General features: G+C 40.4%; 1 protein-coding gene across 1 annotated transcript in view; it reads right to left on the bottom strand.

Annotated features, from left to right (window-relative positions):
* The window catches only part of LOC126094737 (AP-3 complex subunit beta-2), a 200,673-nt gene that overhangs the window by 69,958 nt on the left and 105,264 nt on the right, over positions 1-25,451 (bottom strand). Inside the window, 1 exon segment of the mRNA XM_049909286.1 lies at positions 14,508-14,720. Coding sequence (XP_049765243.1) covers positions 14,508-14,720 — 213 coding nt within the window.

The raw sequence follows: 25,451 nt of genomic DNA, 5'->3' as shown, positions 1-25,451 counted from the left end.
GACCCATAGTCTCCAACCTGTTTCCGAAGTCTTCCCATGATTTCTTCTTGGATGCTGCAATTATCTGTTTGGCTTTGTTTCTTTCTTCAACATAACTTTCTCTGTCTACCTGGGTTCTGGTACGTAGCCATTTTTGATACGCCTTCTTTTTCCTTTTACAGGCTGCCTTGACTGTATCATTCCACCAAGCTGTTTGCTTCATCCTACTTTTACACACTACTGTTCCAAGACATTCTTTGGCCACTTCTAGTACTGTGTCCCTGTAGCTTGTCCATTCCTTTTCCAATGACTGTAATTGACTACATTCAACTAACTGGTACCTTTCTGAGATCGCTGTTATGTACTTGTGCCTGATTTCCTTATCCTGAAGTTTCTCCACTCTTATCCTCCTACATATGGACCTGACCTCCTGCACTTTCGGCCTCACAATCCCAATTTCACTGCAGATTAAATAATGATCAGTGTCATCAAAGAATCCCCTGAATACACGTGTGTCCCTCACAGCCTTCCTGAATTCCTGATCTGTTATTATATAGTCAATGACAGATCTGGTTCCCCTGCCTTCCCAGGTATACCGGTGAATGTTCTTATGTTTAAAAAAGGAGTTTGTGATTACTGAGCCCATACTGGCACAGAAATCCAAGAGTTGTTTCCCGTTCCTGTTGGCCTCCATATCCTCTCCAAATTTACCCATAACCTTTACATACCCTTCTGTTCGATTTCCAATCCTGGCGTTAAAATCACCCATGAGAAGAACACTGTCCTTGTCCTTTACTCTAACAACTACATCACTGAGTGCCTCATAAAAACTATCCATCTTATCTTGATCTGTCCCTTCACAATGCGAATATACTGACACAATCCTAATTTTCTTGCTAGACACTGTCAAATCTATCCACATCAGTCGTTCGTTTACATACCTTATTGCAACTAGGCTGGGTTCCATTTCTTTCCTGATGTAAAGCCCTACACCCCATTGTGCTATTCCTGCTTTGACTCCTGACAGGTAGACCTTGTATTCCCCCACTTCCTCTTCTTTCTCACCCCTTACCCGAATGTCACTAACAGCTAAAACGTCAAGCCCCATCTTACTTGCAGCCTCTGCCAGCTCTACCTTCTTCCCAGAGTAGCCCCCATTGATATTAATAGCTCCCCATCTCATTACCATTTGTTTGCCAAGTCGTATCTTAGGAGTCCCTGGTTTGTCAGAGGTGGGACTCCATCACCTCCAAAGGTCCGAGGCATTTTGCTCTGATTGTTGCCAGCATCATATTTAAAGTACCAGGGAAGCAGGTTGCTAGCCTTACTTGCCCCGAGTCCCATTGGGTTTTACCCCTAACGGCTGAGGGACTAACCGGTGGATTTGGTAGTCTTTGCCGTATGAGCACAAAGGTGACCACGACTCAGAATATGCCCGAGATGCCCAGCCTTATTCCAAAGTAACTGGTATCCCGACTGTCGGCACCACTTACTTGGCCACTCATACGTTGCCTGTGGTTCATGAACTAGGACATGACTGCAGGAACCCACACCATGAACCACCTTCCTTTTGTACCTTCTTTTGCTGGAAATCCAGGCAAAAATGTTACAACATTTTTGCAAAGTGTCAGAGACATGGGATGTATATGCGCATGGCCAGACCATTTTTTATTAGATGTTACCAAGCTGAAGCTTTCGGGCGAAGCGTGAACTTATGTTGAATCACTAAACGCCCACTTTTGAAGTCTTGGGAAACGGGTTAGCAGGGTGCTACTCTGACAAGTTTGGTGTTAGCTATTACCATGATCAGTTGTCCATCCTTAGGCAGAAAGCAGGGAGGACTTTGAAGCATTTGCGGACAGAATTAGGGCAGCATCTTGTCGCATGTATGATCTCTGAAGTGATAATACACATAATGAAGTATTAATCAAAAAGGCTGAAGTGAGTGCAATTGATGTATTCATATAAGGAATTAATCCATATTTAAGGAGTGAGGTAGAGGTAGCCTCCCCCACCTCCTTGCATGAAGCAGTCAGAATTCGTCTATTACTTGAGGACGTGGGAAGATTTGTATTGTCCCCAAGCGCACCAGCAAAGCATGGCATGTGTTTAATGACATGAACTGCCAGAGATTTGGGAAGCCCAACCATATGGCTGAGTGCTGCTGGGCTTCCTGCTGTAAGAAATGCCATACTGTCTGACACAAATAGCATCATTGTCTGCAAAATATGTGGCCAAGTTCCCCAAGAGGAATGTGCCAGCAAGCAACAAGAGAAATAATCAATTGAGCAGGAGCATTACTCCACGGGGAAATGAGTGTGGGTCAGGCCCCCCCCCCCCCCCCCCCCCCCATGAAATACGTAAACCCTATAAAATGGGGAGAACCCACTGAGGTGGCAAATTTAGTTTTACAGGGGAAGCTCAGAGGGAAGACTGTCAAAATTCTCGTGGGTACCAGATCTCAGATTAGTGTTCTTTTTCTTTCTAGTAATGACAAGCATGTCCTAAAACCGCCACACTACACTATATATGGACTTGGAGATGAGATGATCATTCCTGCAGGCACCTGTACTATTGGTTGCTGAAGGGGAAAAGTGTGTCTTTGGTATGGAAGTAGTGAGGAAATGCATATGAGATTTTAATATCATCCTGGGGAACGATTTCATAACAGGCTATCAGTCTGTCTTAGATTATAGGACATGAATTGTTCGCTTCAGTGATGCAGACCACTGTCTAGACAGTGAGCATGTGTCTCAGTCACGAGAACCTGTGAAAGGAGACCTACATTACAAGCTCCAACTGAACCGCATACATAAGCGGTGAAAACTATCATGCCTGTTACAATTAGTGGTGGAATGGAAACAGTTCTCTGGATTGAAGTCAAAGACCACGAAGATCAGACTTTCTGGTCAACCTGCTTGCCTAGAATGACTTTCTTGACAGGTTGCAAGTCCATCTTAAGAGATGTCTCAGTAGACCCAAAGTAAAATGGGACAGGTTTCAAATACCTGGGTATGCTGACAATTTTGGTCAATGGGACATAGAAATCCCACATGGCAAAATGCTAGCCAGTGGCTAAGAAGTTATGCAAACAGAAGTTTCTAAGCAGAAACAATGTCAAGACAAAAGATGTAAGAAGTTACCTGCGAGGAAAGTTTACACACTATTCCCTTCAATAACAAATTAGTTGAAAGAAAAGTTGGCCCATTTGCCGGAGCCAGAAAAAATCTTTTGTATCCAGTTTCAGAGAAATACACGTGGTTATTTGAGGAAAGGCAATATTTACCAGCGACTGGCGCACAACACAGAATTCCTATGGGAGATAGTGGATCAATTGTACAGAAGATGTATTGCTTACCTCATGAATTGCAATCTGTTGTTGAAGACACAATTCAACAGCAATTGGTTGCAGCGATAATTCAACCCTCTGCAAGTCTGTGGGCCAGTCCAATTGCCATTGTGCCAAAAAAAAAAAAAAAAAAAAAAAAATCAACTAATTGGGAAGAAAACCTATAGGTTAAGAAATGTACTGTCTAGACTACAAAGTGCACAATTGAGTTTAAAACTAGAAAAATGTTCTTTTGCACAGTCACAGGTTCAGTACCTGGGGCGCATCATTAGTTCACATGGAGTTAAGCCAGATCCTAGACTAACTGGAGCAGTGGATAATTTTTCAACCCCAAGAGATCTTAAAGAATTACAATCTTTCCTAGGTTTAGTCAACTATTATAAGCATTTTGTGCAGAATTATGCCACAATAGCAAAGACTTTAACAAAATTACTAAAGAAAGATGCAGTATTTGAATGGACAGATGAGTGTGAAGCAACAATAAGGAAAATTAAAATATAACTAGTCCACCTTTACTAATTTATCCACATTTTGAAAAACCTTTTATTCTTTTGACAGACGTGTCAGATTACACTGTCGGAGGTGTTTTAAGTTAGGAATATAATGGTGATGAAAGATCAATTGGTTGCATCTCTAGGCAGATGAACTTAGCAGAAAAAAAAAAAAAAAATACGTACTACCAAGAATGAGTTGCCAGCTCTCATGTTTGGAGTAAATCACTTTAAAGGTGTTACCTGTATGGGCGTCAGTTCACTGTGGTCACGGACCATGCTGCTATACATTAAGATTAAAAGATCCCAGTAGCCGCTCAACTAATGGGCATTATAATTGTCAGAATATGATTACACAAAAAACAGTAATTTCATAGCCACACAAAAACAGCTAGCATGCAACAACAAATGCGCTACACTCCCTTAGTATAGACCTGGTGATATGGTATTGCTCCAAAATCCCATGGTAAAAAAGGGATGAACTAAGAAGTTCACTTCTCAGTACGAGGACCCTTTCCCTCTATTGCACATCATCTCCCCGGTGAATGCCGAAATTCAGTTACTTGATCGCACTAGAATAGTACACTTTGATTGGCTGAAGCCTTGCCATGGATCAGCTGTGCCTCCTCAAGTAGCACCACTTGCTTCTACCCCTAAAGTCGCTCCAACAGGTAAACGTGTCACCACAACAAAGCAGAAAAAGAATGAAGATAGGGTGATACCAGCATATTCTCACTATGGTTTAAGAAACGACATCCACACGCCCAGCGGTCCAGGGACCAAATGAGAAGGATGTAGTGATAAGAATGCCACAATGGAATAAAAAAGACAAGAATCATTTACTTATTTGTTTGTATCTATAAAATGTATTTGCCAGACAGAACTGAGTGCAATGGAGAAGCATGCTGTTCCACTAAAACAAAACAAAAATTTGCAAGGTTTGCTTGTGATGTTTCATGTTTCTGGTTGTGTCTATGTTGTATTAAAGGGTGTCGTGCTCAAACGTCCTCGATTTCGAAGACCCAGGAAAAAAACACAGCGGATATGACAATTTATTCTTATTTAATCATATGGATTCTTAGATGCTTGACGAATTGACTTATTTGGGCTTTGGAGAAACGTTTGTCTGATGTCCTCCACTGTCTCTTCTGAAACTCCATAACGTGCACCACCAGAATGTTTCAGAATACTTCCTGTTGCCAGAAACTTCCTATAACATTCCTTAATTGTTTTTACATCACGTGGATCAAATTCATACACTTGACAATAATTTCTTTCTGCAAATCACACTACTGCTTGCATGCGCTACTTTGGAATCGCCATTTTCACTTCATGTGACCATGCTGCACTCTGGCAATGATATCTGGCACTTCTGACATGGAAATATAAATTCTTTGAGATGCTTTACAATGTGGTGCATTTTTCATTGTCATATCTACTGTGGTTTTTCTCTCCTGGGTCCTTGAAATCAGGGAGGTTTGAGTAGGACACCCAGTATAAGTCTTAGTGTTAAGCATCAGCAGCTAAAGTTACGAGAACTAATTGGTAAACAAGCTAATTAGTTAATGCTTTTTCAGTTGTGACAAATGTCCGCCAGTAGCAGAAAACGTAAAAGTACGAGTGAGTTTGTGATAAGAGCAGTTACGAGTTACGTTACCTCCACGAGCTGCATCGGAAACCAAGTCAGTTTGCATAATGTCACTATAAGTGAAATAGATGCTAAATGACCTAAAGGCCTCTCAAATGCTTAGTAGTAACACATTCTTCAGAAAAACATGTGGTTGCAAGTGAATGCAAATGTATGTATACATGAGAAGAACACAAGTTATGCTCCACTTGAGAGTCACTCAGAAACTACTACTTGTGCCATAATTTGAACACCAAAAAATTCAGAGTAAGTTAACTGCCATCTCGATCGATGTTACTAGTAGCACTGGATAGCTTGAGACACAAAATCTCACACTTGCAAGTACCAGCTGTTACCGGTGCGCAACTGTTTCATTTCTTACTACACTGCTTCACGCATAGTGCAGTTCTATTTTTTAACAAGTATTATGAGATGTTTTGTCAATCAATTAATTATTTTCCTACAAGGAAATTGCTATGTAAGTCTGGAAACAATGTAATACAAATGTAACACGTTACCCACTACCATTACTTTTGAAATCAACCAATGTTGCTGACATGAAGATAAAATGGTTCACTTACACAGCTAACTTCTATGCAACACTTAACTCTTACACAATCTGAGTTAGAACCCTACTTTTTAAAAAAAGCCACAACTGCTATTTTACTTTCAGATTTCGTACACTGGGCAGGAATTCAATCCAATTAAGGTTCAAAATTGTTGATTATTATCGGGTAGTAAAGAAAACTTATTATAAAACAAGAAACTAATAAAGAGAAGTGTACTCTCATCAGCTTACAGGCGACAGGGCCATAAGCGTGTCACTAAAGATTTCTACACCATAGGATCATTTACCGACTATCTGCTAAACATCTTCATCCTCCTAATAGGAAATATTAACAAAGTCACAATTGGAAAAACTTAGCTGGCATGGCAAGTGATGCCGCATTGCATGCTAGACTGCTCACTGTTGTTGTTGTTGTCTTCAGTCCTGAGACTGGTTTGATGCAGCTCTCCATGCTACTCCATCCTGTGCAAGCTTCTTCATCTCCCAGTACCTACTGCAACCTACATCCTTCTGAATCTGCTTAATGTATTCATCTCTTGGTCTCCCTCTACGATTTTTACACTCCACGCTGCCCTCCAATGCTAAATTTGTGATCCCCTCATCCCTCAGAACATGTCCTACCAACCGGTCCCTTCTTCTTGTCGAGTTGTGCCACAAACTCCTCTTCTCCCCAATTCTATTCAATACCTCCTCATTAGTTATGTGATCTACCCATCTAATCTTCAGCATTCTTCTGTAGCACCACATTTCGAAAGCTTCTATTCTCTTCTTGTCCAAACTATTTATCGTCCACCTTTCACATCCATACATGGCTACACTCCATACAAATACTTTCAGAAACGACTTCCTGACACTTAAATCTATACTCGATGTTAACAAATTTCTCTTCTTCAGAAACACTTTCCTTGCCATTGCCAGTCTACATTTTATATCCTCTCTACTTCGACCATCATCAGTTATTTTGCTCCCCAAATAGCAAAACTCCTTTACTACTTTAAGTGTCTCATTTCCTAATCTAATTCCCTCAGCATCACCCGAGTTAACTCGACTACATTACATTATCCTCGTTTTGTTTTTGTTGATGCTCATCTTAGATTCTCCTTTCCAGACACTGTCCATTCCATTCAATTGCTCTTCCAAGTCCTTTGCTGTCTCTGACAGAATTACAATGTCATCGGTGAATCTCAAAGTTTTTATTTCTTCTCCATGGATTTTAATACCTACTCCGAATTTTTCTTTCGTTTCCTTTACTGCTTGGTCAATATACAGATTGAATAACATCGGGGACAGGCTACAACCCTTTCTCACTCCCTTCCCAACCGCAGCTTCCCTTTCATGCCGCTCGACTCTTATAACTGCCATCTGGTTTCTGTACAAATTGTAAATAGCCTTTCGCTCCCTGTATTTTACCCCTGCCATCTTTAGAATTTGAAAGAGCGTATTCCAGTCAACATTGTCAAAAGCTTTCTCTAAGTCTACAAATGCTAGAAACGTAGGTTTGCCTTTTCTTAATCTTTCTTCTAAGATAAGTCATAGGGTCAGTGTTGCCTCACGTGTTCCAACATTTCTGCGGAATCCAAACTGATCCTCCCCGAGGTCGGCTTCTACCAGTTTTTCCATTTGTCTGTAAAGAATTCGCGTTAGTATTTTGCAGCAGTGACTTATTAAACTGATAGTTTGGTGATTTTCACATCTGTCAACACCTGCTTTCTTTGGGATTGGAATTATTATATTCTTCTTGTAGTCTGAGGGTATTTCACCTGTCTCACCAGATGGTAGAGTTTTGTCAGGAATGGCTCTCCCAAGGCCGTCAGTAGTTCCAATGGAATGTTGTCTACTCCTGGGGCCTTGTTTCGACTCAGGTCTTTCAGTGCTCTGTCAAACTCTTCACGCAATATCGTGTCTCCCATTTCATCTTCATCTACATCCTCTTCAATTTCTATAATATTGTCCTCAAGTACATCGCACTTGTATAGACCCTCTATATACTCCTTCCACCTTTCTGCTTTCCTTTCTTTGCTTAGAACTAGGTTCCTTCTGAGCTCTTGATATTCATACAAGTGGCTCTCTTATCTTCAAAGGTCTCTTTAATTTTCCTGTAGGCAGTATCTATCTTACCCCTAGTGAGATAAGCCTCTACATCCTTACATTTGTCCTCTAGCCATCCCTGCTTAGGCATCTTGCACTTCCTGTCGATCTCATTTTTGAGACGTTTGTATTCCTTTTTGCCTGCTTCATTTACTGCATTTTTATATTTTCTCCTTTCATCAATTAAATTCAATATTTCTTCTGTTACACAAGGATTTCTACTAGCCCTTGTCTTTTTACCTAGTTGATCCTCTGCCGCCTTCACTACTTCATCCCTCAGAGCTACCCATTCTTCTTCTACTGTATTTCTTTCCCCCATTCCTGTCAATTGTTCCCTTATGCTTTCCCTGAAACTCCGTACAACCTCTGGTTTAGTCAGTTTATCCATGTCCCATCTCCTTAAATTCTTACCTTTTTGCAGTTTCTACAGTTTTAATCTACAGTTCATAACCAATAGATTGTGGTCAGAGTCCACATCTGCCCCTGGAAATGTCTTACAATTTAAAACCTGGTTCCTAAATCTGTGTCTTACCATTATATAATCAATCTGATACCTTCTAGTAACTGCTCACAGCTCACCTGAAACCAAGCTGCACAATCTACCATATCAATCCTAGTGACTCTGTTGTATGATTGAAGAAGCAGAACCAAAATGAACGTAGTTTTGAGTAAACACAAGTCTACCAGTCCCATTAGAAATTTCAGTCAACACTTCCCGGCAGATTTGAACACCTTATCCATCACTGTATGAGTGATTAATGGAGACCCATATTTTAGCAAGGGCACCTTCTACGATATGGATTTTCGTGGAAATCCTTGCTACGTGTGAGAGAGACGGTATAATACACCAGTATAGTCAAATCCTGCCCGAGTAAACGTATTCCTAATAGAGATTTCAATCTAAGCAGAAATCACATATCGAGATACAAATACCGCTAAATTCTACTCAGGATACCATGTAAGTAATACCAATTATCGATCATGTTCAGTAATGCTTCACCCAAATAAGGGCGAGAACTGCCATTTATTTTTTAGCTGCAATCACAGTATGAGAACTTGAGCATCTGAAAGTTACCTATGCATAACCAGCATGTTAATCTGCAGTATTTCCAGTTGTATCCTTACATCACAAGACATAGTTGAAGTTAATACGTGCTTTGCTTATGCAACAATAACAGAAAACTACTGAGTATTACAAACCAATATTGATTCTACCAATGCACCAATGAGCCAGATACATTTTATAATGTTCCTCAGCCACATGAATATTTTTCCGTCATAAAGACACCGGGTGAGCAGCTTGTGCTCCGGAAGTACGCTTGCTACTGACGCGACACCGGATCCTGCTGACAATAGCACATACCACTAGTATCACGCCACAGTGACAGCGCCGAATCTTGCTTAGCTACAGCACCCAACACTTTTACATAACACAGTTAGAAAACTTTGGAACACAGCCACAATCTCCCATTTGCACATCAAAATAGCGTATTGATTTTGCCAAACACTTTTATATGTATCCTCACAAAACACACAAAAAAAAGAAACACACTTCAAGCTACTTTTTATGATTTACAACACTGAGTTGTGGCTTTTAGACTTCAAGATAAGTTCGTTGCTAAAAAATCAACCACCGCCATCTGCCAGATATCCGATGCAGTGCAACAATTCATAGGATATTGCAAGTAGTTTGAATAAATCACCACAAAAGGTCATCAGCGATGACTTACAGTAATAAAGAGTACAGGCACAAAGAAACAAGACATGTAATGATACAAGATCATCAATGGATATATTAACCCAGTAGTATAGCATTTGAGAGAGCCAAAATTGTTAAGAAGATGTGTCTTAATAACAAGCAGAAGGAATACCGCAATTCATGACGCACAGTGAGGTATATGGAGAATAGTTAGGTGCACCTTGCTCAATACTTTCACATGAAACGTATCAACCTATAAGCAGAAGAACATGACAACAGAGATAACAAGAGAAAAGTTATTGCAACTGCCCTGCTCTAGCTACTACTGAAAAATATATGTGAAAATATTTATTGTGTTTAGCATAATATTTTGGTGCTCCACCTACATGTGTTAGTATTTAATTACATATTTATGTATCTTAAATGACAGTCTACCTCTCCCTCCGATCTCGCCACCCAATTTTGAAGTGTATTTTTATTTTATTATGGCATGTATAAAAATGTTCAAATGCAATTAAGAGGAAGCTGAAACTGAGCTATTAAAAAGTAGCATACATACCGTATTTACTCGAATCTAAGCCGCACTCGAATCTAAGCCGCAACTGAAAAATGGGACTCTAAATCAAGGAAAAAAAGTTTTCCCGAATCTAAGCTGCACCTGAAATTTGAGACTCGAAATTCAAGGGGAGAGAAAAGCTTTAGGCCGCACCTCCAAATCGAAACAAAGTTGGTCCATTGTAATATGAGACACAATTTAGGTCGAATGAATGACGATACAGCTACAGTAGTTTGGTTCGAGTCATAAGCTTAGCAGTTAAGCTTTACCAGGTAGCCACTGCTATGCGTCAGGCGCTCCATCCGTATTTATATGGGTACCCTTCCTTTTTCATGTGCTTCGTCTGGTTTGAATTGATTGCTTATTTTTCTTTGATCTCATAAGCGCCATTCTCTTTGTTATAGGTGTTTACATCATTCTAAGCTGAAAATGCATTATTGTACTGTGTCACGCATTGTTTGTCGCATTCTGATAATGAGTGTTTACGACCTGTCGCCGTTCGCAGCATGGCTTGCTTTTGTGCACGCTACCGCCGCTTACAATTAAAAAACAAAAGAGAGGAATCGCCTCATCAGTGAAACAATGACAAGAGATTGCTATTTGTCGCTACTTACAGTGCTGCTTTCTTCGATAATGATCAACAAGAACCAAATAATATACTGCGTATGATAGAAGGTGTTCTGAACGAGAGTTTAGCGAAAATTTTTCTCCGTTTGAAAATCTTTGCAGACACCTCTTTAGTACATTAGATTTTGCACAGAAATTAGAGTCACCTTAGATTTAAAAATCTAGTCGATTTCCGTGCTTCATTACTGACTGTACCACTATTAGGCATAAGAATAATACGAATATAAACATGACATGATATGATATGTATATTCTTCCGCATTTGCTGTTGTCTCACTCTAGTTTCATAGTTTATTAGGCAGACAGGATTTAAATGAGATAGCAGCAAACACGAAAGAATACATGGCAAAATGTTTATATTCGTATTATTCTTAGGGTGAAAAGAATACTGCATGTGATTCACAATACATAAATGTTCCTATTAGCAACCATCTCTTCTCACAGGTAGGAAAAAATTCAGAACGTAGAGTTGGCCATATTGACAAACATCCCAAACAGTCTTGCCAGTCAGATTTTCGTAGCACATTGAAATGCTGCTACATTCGAAGATGAACAATACGGAATTTGTATTTACTTTGTTGGATAATGTATGAAAATTCAGTGGTCGAAACTCGGGGCCGAGTAAAAGCTCATCTTCCACCTTTTTTTTTTTAATTTATTTACTGACGCAGAGGTTTTGGTGCCAGTATTTATCTTTGTGCCTGCAAAGCATGCCTGTGTAGCGATACATATATTTGATGGCAGAACTTAGTTGTGGCGGCACCTACCAACATTTTTCAGAACTTCCGCTTACTTTGCACTCAATTCTAAGCCGCAGGCGGTTTTTTGGATTACAAAAACCGGAAAAAAAGTGCAGCTTAGATTCGAGTAAATACGGTAGATTCTTCATACTATTGCAACTTTGTTCATTTGAAAACTGCAGTTGAGGGAAACATCCCACATATGAGGGCATACCTCCTCATCTAAATATTGTACATAATTATTTGCTCTCACTGAGAGTCGTGCACGCAATGCACTTTATGCAACAAATACGTTTTGTGCTGAATTCAAGCATGCTGTGAGCACCATGATGCATGCTGCTTCAACAATTTATGTACAGTAGCAATCCCCAGTAGAACGGGAGATACAAGAAGCTTAGGCAATGAAATTGTTAGTAGTTACCTACACAAGCATATATTCACAATTAATGGTGACGTCAAAAGCCTCTATCGTGTATGCCAAAATACGGCATAACATCATGTGAAGAGCCTACTTAGTGGCCACACTACTATGCCCATAGGCAAACGGAACTGCCAAAACACGTAATCTAGCGACTGACATGAGACTAGACACTTGTTTATTTCTATGGTACTGACGGGGCACGCTGCATGTGCGTCCGTTCTGCTGGAATTGCCAGTGGGTGCCCATAAGCATATACTGCTGCAGTTAATTTTTTGACCCTCCTGCTTTCATTACTTATCCTATTACTGTGTTGTCAGCTGTATTCTGAATTTCTTTCTTCTATCGAGAAGGAGCTAGCCGGATTAATCGGAGCTAGGCCCTCCAACAGTACCAAGACTATCATATTCTTTTCCAGCCACATTATACCGACGTACCACTCCTTTCCTGTTGCAGTGCTCCATCTCACTTTCTCAGCTCTTGCTGCAGGGCATCAGTAGTGTCCTAATTAATTAACCAGGTACATTACCAACCAGGGTGTATACGTGGACCAGGAAAAAAAATTCCTGGATTTTTCCCGGTTTCCCGGTTGAAAATACACTTTCTCCTGGGTGAAAATACACTTTTTCCGTGTTAAATGACAGTATACTTTTCCTCGGCACTGTAAAACTTATCAATCCTTAGAATACAGTGAATAACGTCAGATGAGTCACACTACTTCACAGGCATGGCTCTCCCAATAAATTAAGCTACAGAATTTTGTACAACCATCTACTCAAGTTTCAAGCAAATTTGTTAAAAACAGTTTATGGTAAAGTAGTTTTCAGATGCCAGGAGTAAAAATGTACATACTATTTGTAATGACAATGTTTGATTCTTGGTTTCTATAATTGCCAATTACACCTTTTAAAAGCTTGTTCTGTATTCATATGTATTTCTTATTGTTAGTGTACCCCCTGCTTATTGTGAGTCACTTGAGCCTCCATTGATGTGATTCCCACCTGCAAGTGCTGCAGTCACTGGTACTCAATCGCCCTCATTCGGCCAGCCGGCCCTCTAACCATCTCAACCCCAGGTCCGTATTATGGCGCTCAAGTGACAATGCACTTTGGCTCGGCTGCAACCCATCTGGTCTCCACCTATGTGCCCACATCTGGTCTCCACCAATGTGCCCACCAGTGCCTCGGCTCCACAAATGCAGTCGACTACCGGCTGCTGCACCGACTCTGACGGCTTTGCAAAGTGTGTGGAAAAAGACATTATATTACCAAATACTTCCAATTATGAAGGAGTCAAGTGACACCAATGGATAATGACACTGTAAAGTAAAAACACAAACTCTGTACCCCCTGCCCGTACTGCATATTTCATGACCAATTTTTTAAAATGAGAATTCATCCTTCCATTAGTTTTAAGACCCCTTTCTGAATAAAAAACGCTAAATGTCTGTCACTTTCCACGTATTTTTTTTTTTTTGAAACGGCTGTTAAGAGTGATTAGTGTCAATTACTGTAACAATCACAGACCTGTAACCGGCTCTCAAGGAAGGGGAAAGGAATTGTACATGGTAACAGGTAACAATGGTAAATTTTTTTTGTTGTGTTCTACTTCTATTATTTTAACGTAGTCTCAGGCAGTGGCGTGAGCAGTTATGTAAACTACTCCGCAGTACTTGTGGCTAACTCCCATGCTATTATGCTGAGCTAGGGATGCCACAACGGGGTTGCTGAGCGAGAGATGCCAACTTTCTGCCACAAACCTGCCAGTGAGAGGACTGGGTGCCAACACGTGAGGCACGCAAGAGGGTCGACGAGGTAGCGACCGCAACAGGGGTTCGCTCTCTTGCCCGCCAGCTCCCTTACCCTCTTGATGTGTCCACCAGTCCTGCCTATTGAGGGCGAAATGCTCTTTTCATACCACGTGTGACTCACTCCACGGCCGTAGCTAGTTTTCATTATCTTAGTGGTCCTTAGTGGCAGTTCTTGGGAATAAAACCCATTTTTCCCCGCATCCTGGCATTTATCATTTTACGTGTAGGAAAAACACGCTGGATGGCCACCTGCTACTATCCTGACATGCACAATATTGTAACAGACAAGCCTGGCATTTACTTACACAAGTGTGACACACTGCGGAGAGGGGGGGGGGGGGGGGGGGGGGGTTATGCATTCTAGCTGACTGGTGTGTACCATATTAATGAATGTTGATCCAGTGTACATGCCTGGCTGAGTTCCATCTCCCAAGCCAGCGTATTGCACCTTAATTTATATGGGCGGTTCATCACGTGGTGAAGCATAAACATATGGAAGAAAATGAAAATCAAACTGACATTACATGTATCTTGTTTATATGTTCAACAGCTTACCATCTTGAGAGCTGGGCTCTGTGTCCGAGTAAAATGATTTCTTCTTAACAGGATGCACCTTCTTTGCACGTACTGTATTTGTTTCTGGTGGCTGCTCAACGTCACGCACTTCTGATGGGGGTGCTACATCAGGATGAGCTGGTAGATCATGGTACCCGTGAGCCCGAGCATTGATATAGTGTGATAATGATCCTAGCTGAAGACACTCGCGCTCTGCAAGGTATAGAAAACAGTTATGGTGATATGAAATATAGCACAATGAATTACTGAAATAAATGAAATCAAGAGAGATGAACATCAAGTAAAATGCAAAGAGGCTGCACAATAAAATTCTGGATACTGTTGAAAGGTCTAAGAAAAACAGTAAATCAGAAATATAAAATTATGAAACAGAAAACAGAAATATTTGTTTCCAATTATATTCTGGTACGCAAAAGTAAAAAAACTTTTACTTGTTTCATCCACTTAGGAAAACTGAGTAACATTATTATGACCATTTGCTAGATGTGATGCCTATTGAGCACAGTTTACGATATTTGCCATGTTAAATATGCCATTAAAGTAGGTATATAAGAGTAAAATGTTGCCTATATACATACTCTCTTTAGTGCTGCCATGGGTAAAGCAAGTAATATTTCATTTTAAGACGGGGTTTATCACACCAAGGGATGAAATGTTTCTGAAATGGTATTGATTCTGAATTGACCGAATGCTTCTGCAAAGAATAAGTATCATTTTTACAATCTTCAAATTCTTGCAATATGAACTGTAGGCCATTTTCTATAACTAATGTATATAGTAGACCTTCCATTGCAAAAATTTTTGTCAGAGCTGAAATTACTGTCGGCACAGAAGTAGACTGACAATGTGCCACATATGGAAACTTAGAATATGTATCAACAGCAATAAGGTAGTAGAAATTCAAAAAAAGATTCCACAAAATCTACAGGAATTTGTTCCCAAGACCACTGTGGAGCTGGCCACGATGACGAAAGGTGCTTGGAGGCCGCCTGAAGGGTGGCACACTGTGGGCAAGTTACAACCACTTGCATTATTTTCCCATCAATGCCTGGCCAAAAAACTTACCTGTATGCTAACGTTTTTGTATGTGACACTCCCCAATGGTACACATGTAATAAATGCAAAACCTCATGCCGGAGGAAGGGCAGAAGTTCAGCCTGTGGAGTGGTGTCCTCTGTAGCTAACACCAGAACTCTGTCCCAAACAGAAAGATGATTTTGGAATGAAAAATAATTCCTTTAAGGATCAGAAGTGCAGCCTCCAGGTTTTTCCGGCCAGCTGTGTTGCACAAGAGAAATGCAGTGACAATTTTAGTGCCAGTAATAGGAAAACCATCAACAAAATTTTGATCTTCCATGTCCACATGAAATCCAAGTAACTCCTCCTCCTCAAACTCTGGGTCCAGACCAATCGGCAAACATGATAAGATGTCAGGATCTGCATGTTGGCCCATAGGTTGAAAATGTATCTCATAGCTGCATTGTGACACGGAAAGAGCCCATTGCTGTAAGAGATGAGTGGCTTTGTCTGGCAAGGATTCCAAATGGGTTAAAATGAGACATCAGTGGTTTGTGGTTGTGATCCGGTGAAACATGGACCAATATAGAGAAATGTGGACCTTTTTTGAGAATACACAATTGCTAGAGGTTCTTTCTCTATCTGAGAATAACACTGAAGCACTGAATTTAAAGTTTGAGAGGCATATTCAATAGAGCACTCTGATTCGTATGCATACTTATGAGCAAGTATGGGGCAAAGGTTAACTAAGATGCGTTAAGGCTAACACAAATTGCTGGCATAGCTCAAAATTAACCAAACAAGGGACCAACTGCAGCTTAGATTTCAATAACTTGATTGCCCCGTCACAAGCTGGGGGCCATTGGGAACGAACTTTTTTTACGTAATAACGCATGGAGTGGTTGTGGCACAGTAGCAGCATCCAGTACGAATTTGTGGTAGTATGCAATGTTGCCTAAAAAATCTTGTAATTCCTCGAAAGGTGTGGGATGTGGCAATGCAGCAATGGCATCAATATGCTGGTGCAATGGTTTAATCCCAGCATGTGACACTTCAAAACCCAAATAAATAATAAATGGTTAAAAAAACTGTATCTTGCCCAGATTGCACTTTAACCCTGCAGACTGTAAAACAGAAAATAGAGCATGAAGGTTCTGCAATTGTTCCTCTGTAGAGGCACCAGACACTATGATGTCATCTAAACAGTTGATGCAGTCTGGAAACAGAGGCAATAAGTTGCTTTAAAAGGCACTGAAAAATAGCTGGTGCACTTGTCACACTGAAAGGCAAACACTGGTACTGATAAAGCCCAAATAATGTATTGATAACTAGTGGCAGCAATAAACATGCATCTGCTAAGTCAATCTTTGAAAACTAATGACCCCTAATAATTCTGCTAACAACTCATCAGGGCGTGATAAGGGAAATGTATAAATTATTGACAGTACATTAACTGATTTTTTAAAACCACCACAAAGGCATTATTTACATGTAGATTTTTTTACTGTCAGCAATGGCACTGACCATTCATGGGAAGAAATATGTCAAATAACATCAAGAGATTGAAGACAATCTAATTCTGCTTTTACTTGACCCTGACAACTTACTGGTGCTGGGCAGGCCCAGAAAAAATGGAGGCGAGCAGACTGTTTCATCATAATATGAGCCAGAAATTCTGTTGCACAACCCAGTCCTGGAGAAAATACAGAGGAAAATTTGGGACAGAGCATGTAACTGTTGATATGGAACTTGATCTGAAACCAAATGCACTTTGTCAACAATGGAGAACCAAAATAGTTTAAAAGCATGAAAACCAAACAGATATTCAGTGCAAGCATTGTCCACAACTAGGAATTTCAATGAACAAAACCCAGCCTTGTAAGTTAGAAGTGCAGAACTGTTCAAGAATGGTAATCTGTTGTTTGTTATAACTCACCACCCTCTGTGACACTGAAACCAGAGGGAGAGAATCCACATTCATAAAGTTGAGAATTCACTAATATTGCTGCTGCACACATGTCCACCTGCATTCCCAATGTTTGTTAAACACACTCACTTCAATGTATAACTTGCTTGGAGACACTATCACTGTTGACACACTGTTCACATCCATGTTCATTTTATCGTCTCTCAGGTTCAGATGAGAGTTACACACAGAAGCAATGTGTCCCTTTTTATGGCACCTATTACAAGTTGCCCAGCTATTGGGGCACACGATCCACTCGTGTTCAATAAAACAGTATGGACACGATGGCAGCAGAGCACAAGGCTGTTGCTGTTGTGTCACAGACTGTTGTTATCATGAATGACGACTGCCTATATGATGCTGAAATGTCTGTTGATCTGCTGCAACAGCTTCTCCACTCCCTTGGGAACTGATTGATGGCCGGGCAGGATGAGAGGAACTGATCCCTGAAATTTCGGACCAGGCTTCTATCTGGCTGCTTGCAGTCTGTGAAACTTCAAATGACTAAGCTATGTTTAATACTTCCATAAGCATACAATTTTCACACTGTAGAACTCACTCTCAAACTTTCCTATCAGGAACAAGACGCATGACTGTATCTTTAACCATGTGATCTGCATAGGATTCCTCATGAACATTTGTCACAAAATTACAACAATGACTAAGTCCATGCAGTTCTAGTGCCCCGCCCTGTACGGTGTTTTGGCTGCTTTTGGCAGTGGTAAAACTCAACATGAGCAGCCATAACATGAGTACCTTTGCAGCGACAGGTAGAAAGTAACTCTGACGTCTGATCAAAGGAAAGTCTTGAAGGGGCAAGCTGACAACAACTGACACAAAAACTGATACACACGAGGTGAGATCCACAACAAAGAGGGTCTTGCATATGTTTAGGTCTGGAAATGTCATCGCAGGCATTTTTTGTAAACACCCCAGTCTTATTCTGCATCATTCTACGCAGGGAACGGTGGTGGGTATGTTGCTGGCAGTCCTGCATGTTGTGCCAACATAGTTGTTAAGCTGTAAATAGTAACTGCCATTGCCTGCTATTACACGAGAAGAGATTTAAGCATTGCCTCCATGGAAATTAACTCAAAGGACCAATGGCTGAAATGGAATAAGGGGAGTTGAATACTGTAATCAGCATGAGAGACAAAGTACATACAACAGATAACACACAAGTGGCTGGCGGAACCTCGCACTCTGGCCTGTATGGTCATTTGTTCTAACGGAGGGTGCAGCTAGCAGGCTGCACACCCAACTATTGTCATACAAGCAGATCAGGTGGCCTCTAGTGGCCAAATCAAGCACAAACTTCATGCGTGAACTATGAAGTGGCCCACACACAAATTTGGTAGTCCACAGGAGAATAACACCACCCTGGGTAATGATGCGCGGTGAAATACATGTGTACCGTGTGGCAATAGGGTAAAGGTGGAAGGAAGACGTACCTATCTACACATCCACAACGCCTTTTAGGCATCATTCTCATAATTGTTTTTGAGGAAAAAATGGGCTGCAGGACAGTCTGCCTATACCAATCCTGTAAGCACTTGTTCTGAAATCGATGTTAATAAATTTGAATGTGGTATTCAGTTCGAAAGGTCAAGGAATACTTGGATTACATCAGTGTGCCTCGAATCCTTGATTTTGTTCATGATAATTTGAGAGAACAGCAGCCTAGAGAGCTTTGAAGAGAATTTAATGGTAGCATATAGGGAATTTCCTATGACACACTGCAACATATTGGAAGATACACTTAGCTACCAATTTAGTTTTGGCTGTCCACCATGCTTTTCAGCAGCACTGGTGACCTGGCACGTGCATGGAAGGCCACAGCTCAGCTCCCAACAGCGGGTCTGGACAAACTACAAATCAACAATCTGGAAGCAATCTGATCACAGACACACAACTTTCTAACAAAGCCACAATAAGAAGACAGTCATAGGGAGCACATTGGCAGCTGCTACTTCACAGCAGTGCCTGACAATGTCAAGTAGCTATATCAAAGAAATAATGTGGGATTTACAACACAATTTGGCGGAAGACCTGAGCGCCATATATTTAAAAGAGCAGCTGACAGCTGGAGACAGTGCTTGTGTGTGTGTGTGTGTGTGTGTGTGTGTGTGTGTGTGTGTGCCACCAGCTTGTCTCTGTCCCACAGTACAGGTGTCATGGAGCCGTTCCCCTGGAAGACAACAGATTCATGTGCTTCCATCAGCATGATGAAGAACGTATCGGGATTCATCAGACCACGTAATGCTGTGCCACTGTGCCTACGTCCAGTGCCGATGGTCACGTGCCCATTTCAGTTGTAGTTGCCGATGTTGTGGTGTTAGTATTTGCACATGCGTCAGTCACTGGCTGCGGAGGCCCACCATTAGGAGTGTTTTTCCACTGTGTTTCTGGACACATTTGTAATCTGTCCAGCTTAAAAGACTGATGTTAGGTCTGCCACAGTTCGCCACCTGTCCTGCTTTTACCAGTCTGCCCAGCCTACGATGTCCAAAATCTGTAATGAGGGGTGGTTGCCCAACCCCACAATGTCTGGATGTGTTTTCACCTTGATCAAATTCCAGGTGACGCTGTTATTGCCTGGACTGGTTTATATCAAAAGTAGCTCAGTGGTCACATGTTATGGCTAATCAGTGTATGTGTGACATTGCGTCAATTTGGGGGTGATATGAAAGTGATATTATTCTTGAAGAATCATGTTAGCCAACACCACTAGCAATTCTTTTTATTAGTAAGACCAGTTTTGACAGATCTATGTTGTCATCATCAGATCTTGTAAGATTATTAGTTGTGCATGATTGTACTGAAAGTCACAAAGTGACACTGTATCAAACATCATGTGACAGGGAGCATCAGCATGTCACAAATAAGTAGCACACAATCAAAACATACAACATGTGCAAATGTCCCAGCATATACTACTCACTCGACATCATTGTGGCATCAAGCAATTAGTGTATGTTTGTACATCAGCACAACATGTTGTATGTTTTAATTGGGTATTACTCTATTTGTGGCATGCTGATATTCCCTGCCACATTTTATTTGACGCACCATCACTATGTAACATCCAGTATTGTGACAAGATCTGATGATAACAGCATAGATGTGTTGAAACCCGTCAGAATAATAATGATAATAATAATAATAATCCCCGTGGAGGCCCAGGAAAAGAATAGGCCTCCGGTATGTTCTGCCAGTCGTAAAAGGCGACGAAAAGAACAAACCACTTATAGGGCTAACCCCCTTTTTAGTGTGATTAGTTGGTTGAGGAAAGAACTAATGAAGCCTCGGACAAGCGCTGTCATGGTCGGGGACAACGCTTGAACCCTATGCCCGTCCACAATGGTAACGACACTGCTAGCCACACGGCAAATGATTTAAATCCAAAATTGAGGTGTTTTGCAGGATATGCTTCCTGCAACCACTCTAGAAGGAAAACAAAGACAGAGGATGAGATGGTCAGATGAAGTTAACCGACACCTCATGTTCTGTTATTACCAAGCAACAAACATAGGAACCAACACAACTGGTTACAGATCACAATTATACACAACATTTATTACCAGATACCCAGAATTAAAATTCTTAACAGAACAACGATTTGCTGATCAGAATCATGTAATAATCAAAAATTACAGGATACCCCAGTCAGAATTAGAAAACATCAAACAACACGTACAACAAATACTGGAACAAAATAATGTGCAATCAGAAGAAGAAGAAGAAGAAGAAGAAGAAGAAGAAGAAGAAGAAGAAAATACAGTAATGGCCTCAAACATCCCAGAGCAAACAAACAAAGAACAACACACGTCAATTAAACAATCAGAGGAAAACGAAATCTTAAGACAGCCACCAGAACAAGCACAAATAGAACATGAAGTGACACACATGTTAGATATAGAAGAAAAATTTCAGTTGACATATATAGAATACTAAGACACAAATACAGACACTAGACCATTCCTGCATAGACCACCAAATAACCCACAAGTCGAAACAACAACAACAACTATCAACACAATCATACACAACAAAACAAATGAAAATACAACTATGGAAGAATTACAACTACTGGTTTATGTAGGAGCACTCACTACACTAAACATACACACTAGGCAGAGATCAGAACCAACCAACACACAGAAGAAACCCACAAAACCAGCATGGCAACACAGGCTACAGATCAGAATAGAAAAACTGAGAAGAGACATTGGACAGCTAACACAATTTATAAGAAATGATATATCAGACAAAAAATGAAAAAGGTTAGGTAAAATCTCACAACAAGAAGCAATAGAGCAATTAGATGAAAAGAAGCAGAAATTACAGGCATTGGCCAAACAACTTAGAAGATACAAAAAAAGTGAAAATAGAAGGAAACAAAACCAAACATTCAACACAAACCAAAAGAGATTTTACCAGACAATAGATAACACACACATTAAAATAGACAATTCACCAAACATAACAGACATGGAACACTTCTGGAGCAACATATGGTCAAACCCGGTACAACATAACAGACATTCACGGTGGATACAAGCAGAAACAGACTCATACAAGATGATACCACAAATGCCTGAAGTGATAATTTTGCAACATGAAGTCAGCCGAGCAATTAATTCTACACACAGTTGGAAAGCCCCTGGAAAAGATAAAATAGCAAATTTCTGGCTAAAGAAGTTCACCTCAACACATTCACATCTCACTAAATTATTTAACAGTTACATTGCAGACCCATACACAGTCCCTGACACACTTACACAAGGAATAACTTACCTGAAACCTAAAGATCAAGCAGACACAGCAAACCCAGCAAAATATCGCCCCATAACATGCCTACCAACAATCTACAAAATATTAACTTCAGTCATTACACAGAAATTAATGGCACATATAACACAGAACAAAATTATAAATGAAGAACAAAAAGGCTGCTGCAAAGGAGCATGAGGATGTAAAGAGCAACTGATAATAGATACAGAGGTGACATATCAAGCTAAAACCAAACAAAGGTCGCTGCACTACGCATACATTGACTACCAAAAAGCTTTTGATAGCGTACCCCACTCATGGTTACTACAGATACTGGAAATATACAAAGTAGATCCTAAATTAATACAGTTCCTAAACATAGTAATGAAAAATTCGAAAACCACACTTAATATCCAAACAAATTCAGATAATATCACATCACAGCCAATACTGATTAAGCATGGAATATACCAAGGAGACTCATCAAGTCCTTTCTGGTTCTGCCTTGCTCTGAACCCACTATCCAACATGCTAAATAATACAAATTATGGATATATATCTAAAAACAAAGATGATGAGACTTACCAAACAAAAGCGCTGGCACGTCGATAGATACACAAACAAACACAAACATACACACAAAATTCTAGCTTTCGCAACCAACGGTTGCCTCGTCAGGAAAGAGGGAAGGAGAGGGAAAGACGAAAGGATTTGGGTTTTAAGGGAGAGGGTAAGGAGTCATTCCAATCCCGGGAGCGGAAAGACTTACCTTAGGGGCAAAAAAGGACGGGTATACACTCGCACACACACACATATCCATCCACACATGGTATGTCTGCTTGTGCCTGTATATGTGTGGATGGATATGTGTGTGTGTGTGCGCGCGAGTGTATACCCGTCCTTTTTTCCCCCTAAGGTCTTTCCGCTCCCGGGATTGGAATGACTCCTTACCCTCTCCCTTAAAACCCAAATCCTTTCGTCTTTCCCTCTCCTTCCCTCTTTCCTGATGAGGCAACCGTTGGTTGCGAAAGCTAGAATTTTGTGTGTATGTTTGTGTTTGTTTGTGTGTGTATCTACGTGCCAGCGCTTTCGTTTGGTAAGTCAAACCATCTTTGTTTTTAGATATATTTTTTCCCCACATGGAATGTTTCCTTCTATTATATTCATATCATAAATTATGGATATAATATTACTGGAACATACCCACACAAAATCACACATTTGCTATACATGGATGATCTAAAACTACTGGCAGCAACATATCAACAACTCAACCAATTACTAAAGATAACAGAAGTATTCAGCAATGATATAAATATGGTTTTTGGAACAGACAAATGTAAGAAAAATAGCATAGTCAAGGGAAAACACACTAAACAAGAAGATTACATATTGGATAACCACAGTGACTGCATAGAGGCGATGGAGAAAACAGATGCCTATAAGTATCTAGGATACAGAAAAAATAGGAGTAGATAATACAAATATTAAAGAAGAACTAAAAGAAAAACATAGACAAAGACTAACAAAAATACTGAAAACAGAATTTACAGCAAGAAACAAGACAAAAGCTATAAATACTTATGCTATACCATTATTGACCTACTCATTTGGAGTAGTGAAATGGAGTAACATAAACCTAGAAGCACTCAATACACTTACACGATCACAATGCCACAAATATAGAATACATCACATACATTCACCAACAGAAAGATTCACATTAAGCAGAAAGGAAGGAGGAAGGGGATTTATCGACATAAAAAACCTACATCATGGACAGGTAGACAATTTAAGAAAATTCTTTCTAGAACGAGCAGAAACTAGCAAAATACACAAAGCAATCACTCATATAAATACATCGGCTACACCATTGCAATTTCATAACCACTTCTACAACCCTTTAAATCACATAACATCAACAGATATGAAGAAAGTAAATTGGAAAAAGAAAACACTACATGGTAAGCACCCGTATCACCTAACACAGCCACACATCAATCAAGACGCATCCAACACATGGCTAAGAAAAGGCAATATATGCAGTGAGATGGAAGGATTCATGATTGCAGTACAGGATCAAACAATAAACACCAGATATTACAACAAGCATATTATTAAAGATCCCAATACCACAACAGGTAAATGCAGACTTTGCAAACAACAAATAGAAACAGTAGACCGCATCACAAGCGGATGTACAATACTAGCAAATACAGAATATCCCAGAAGACATGACAATGTAGCAAAAATAATACATCAACAGCTTGCCATACAACATAAACTAATAAAACAACACATTCCCACATACAAGTATGCACCACAAAATGTACTGAGAATGATGAATACAAATTATACTGGAACAGAACCATTATAACAGATAAAACAACAACACATAACAAACCTGACATCATACTCACCAATAAAAAGAAGAAATCAACACAACTAATCGAAATATCCATACCCAATACAACAAATATACAGAAGAAAACAGGAGAAAAAATTGAAAAATACATCCAACTGGCTGAGGAAGTCAAGGACATGTAGCATCAGGATAAAGTTGACATTGTACCAACTATACTGTCAACTACAGGAGTCATACCACACAGTATCCACCAGTACATCAACGCAATACAGCTACATCCAAACATATACACTCCTGGAAATTGAAATAAGAACACCGTGAATTCATTGTCCCAGGAAGGGGAAACTTTATTGACACATTCCTGGGGTCAGATACATCACATGATCACACTGACAGAACCACAGGCATATAGACACAGGCAACAGAGCATGCACAATGTCGGCACTAGTACAGTGTATATCCACCTTTCGCAGCAATGCAGGCTGCTGTTCTCCCATGGAGACGATCGTAGAGATGTTGGATGTAGTCCTGTGGAATGGCTTGCCATGCCATTTCCACCTGGCGCCTCAGTTGGACCAGCGTTCGTGCTGGACGTGCAGACCGCGTGAGACGACGCTTCATCCAGTCCCAAACATGCTCAATGGGGGACAGATCCGGAGATCTTGCTGGCCAGGGTAGTTGACTTACACCTTCTAGAGCACGTTGGGTGGCACGGGATACATGCGGACGTGCATTGTCCTGTTGGAACAGCAAGTTCCCTTGCCGGTCTAGGAATGGTAGAACGATGGGTTCGATGACGGTT

Source organism: Schistocerca cancellata, chromosome 8 (genome assembly GCF_023864275.1).
Source record: "Schistocerca cancellata isolate TAMUIC-IGC-003103 chromosome 8, iqSchCanc2.1, whole genome shotgun sequence".
Classification (NCBI taxonomy): domain Eukaryota; kingdom Metazoa; phylum Arthropoda; class Insecta; order Orthoptera; family Acrididae; genus Schistocerca; species Schistocerca cancellata.
The sequence above is the reverse complement of the archived record's forward strand: the minus strand, read 5'-3'. Positions and strand labels throughout refer to the sequence as shown.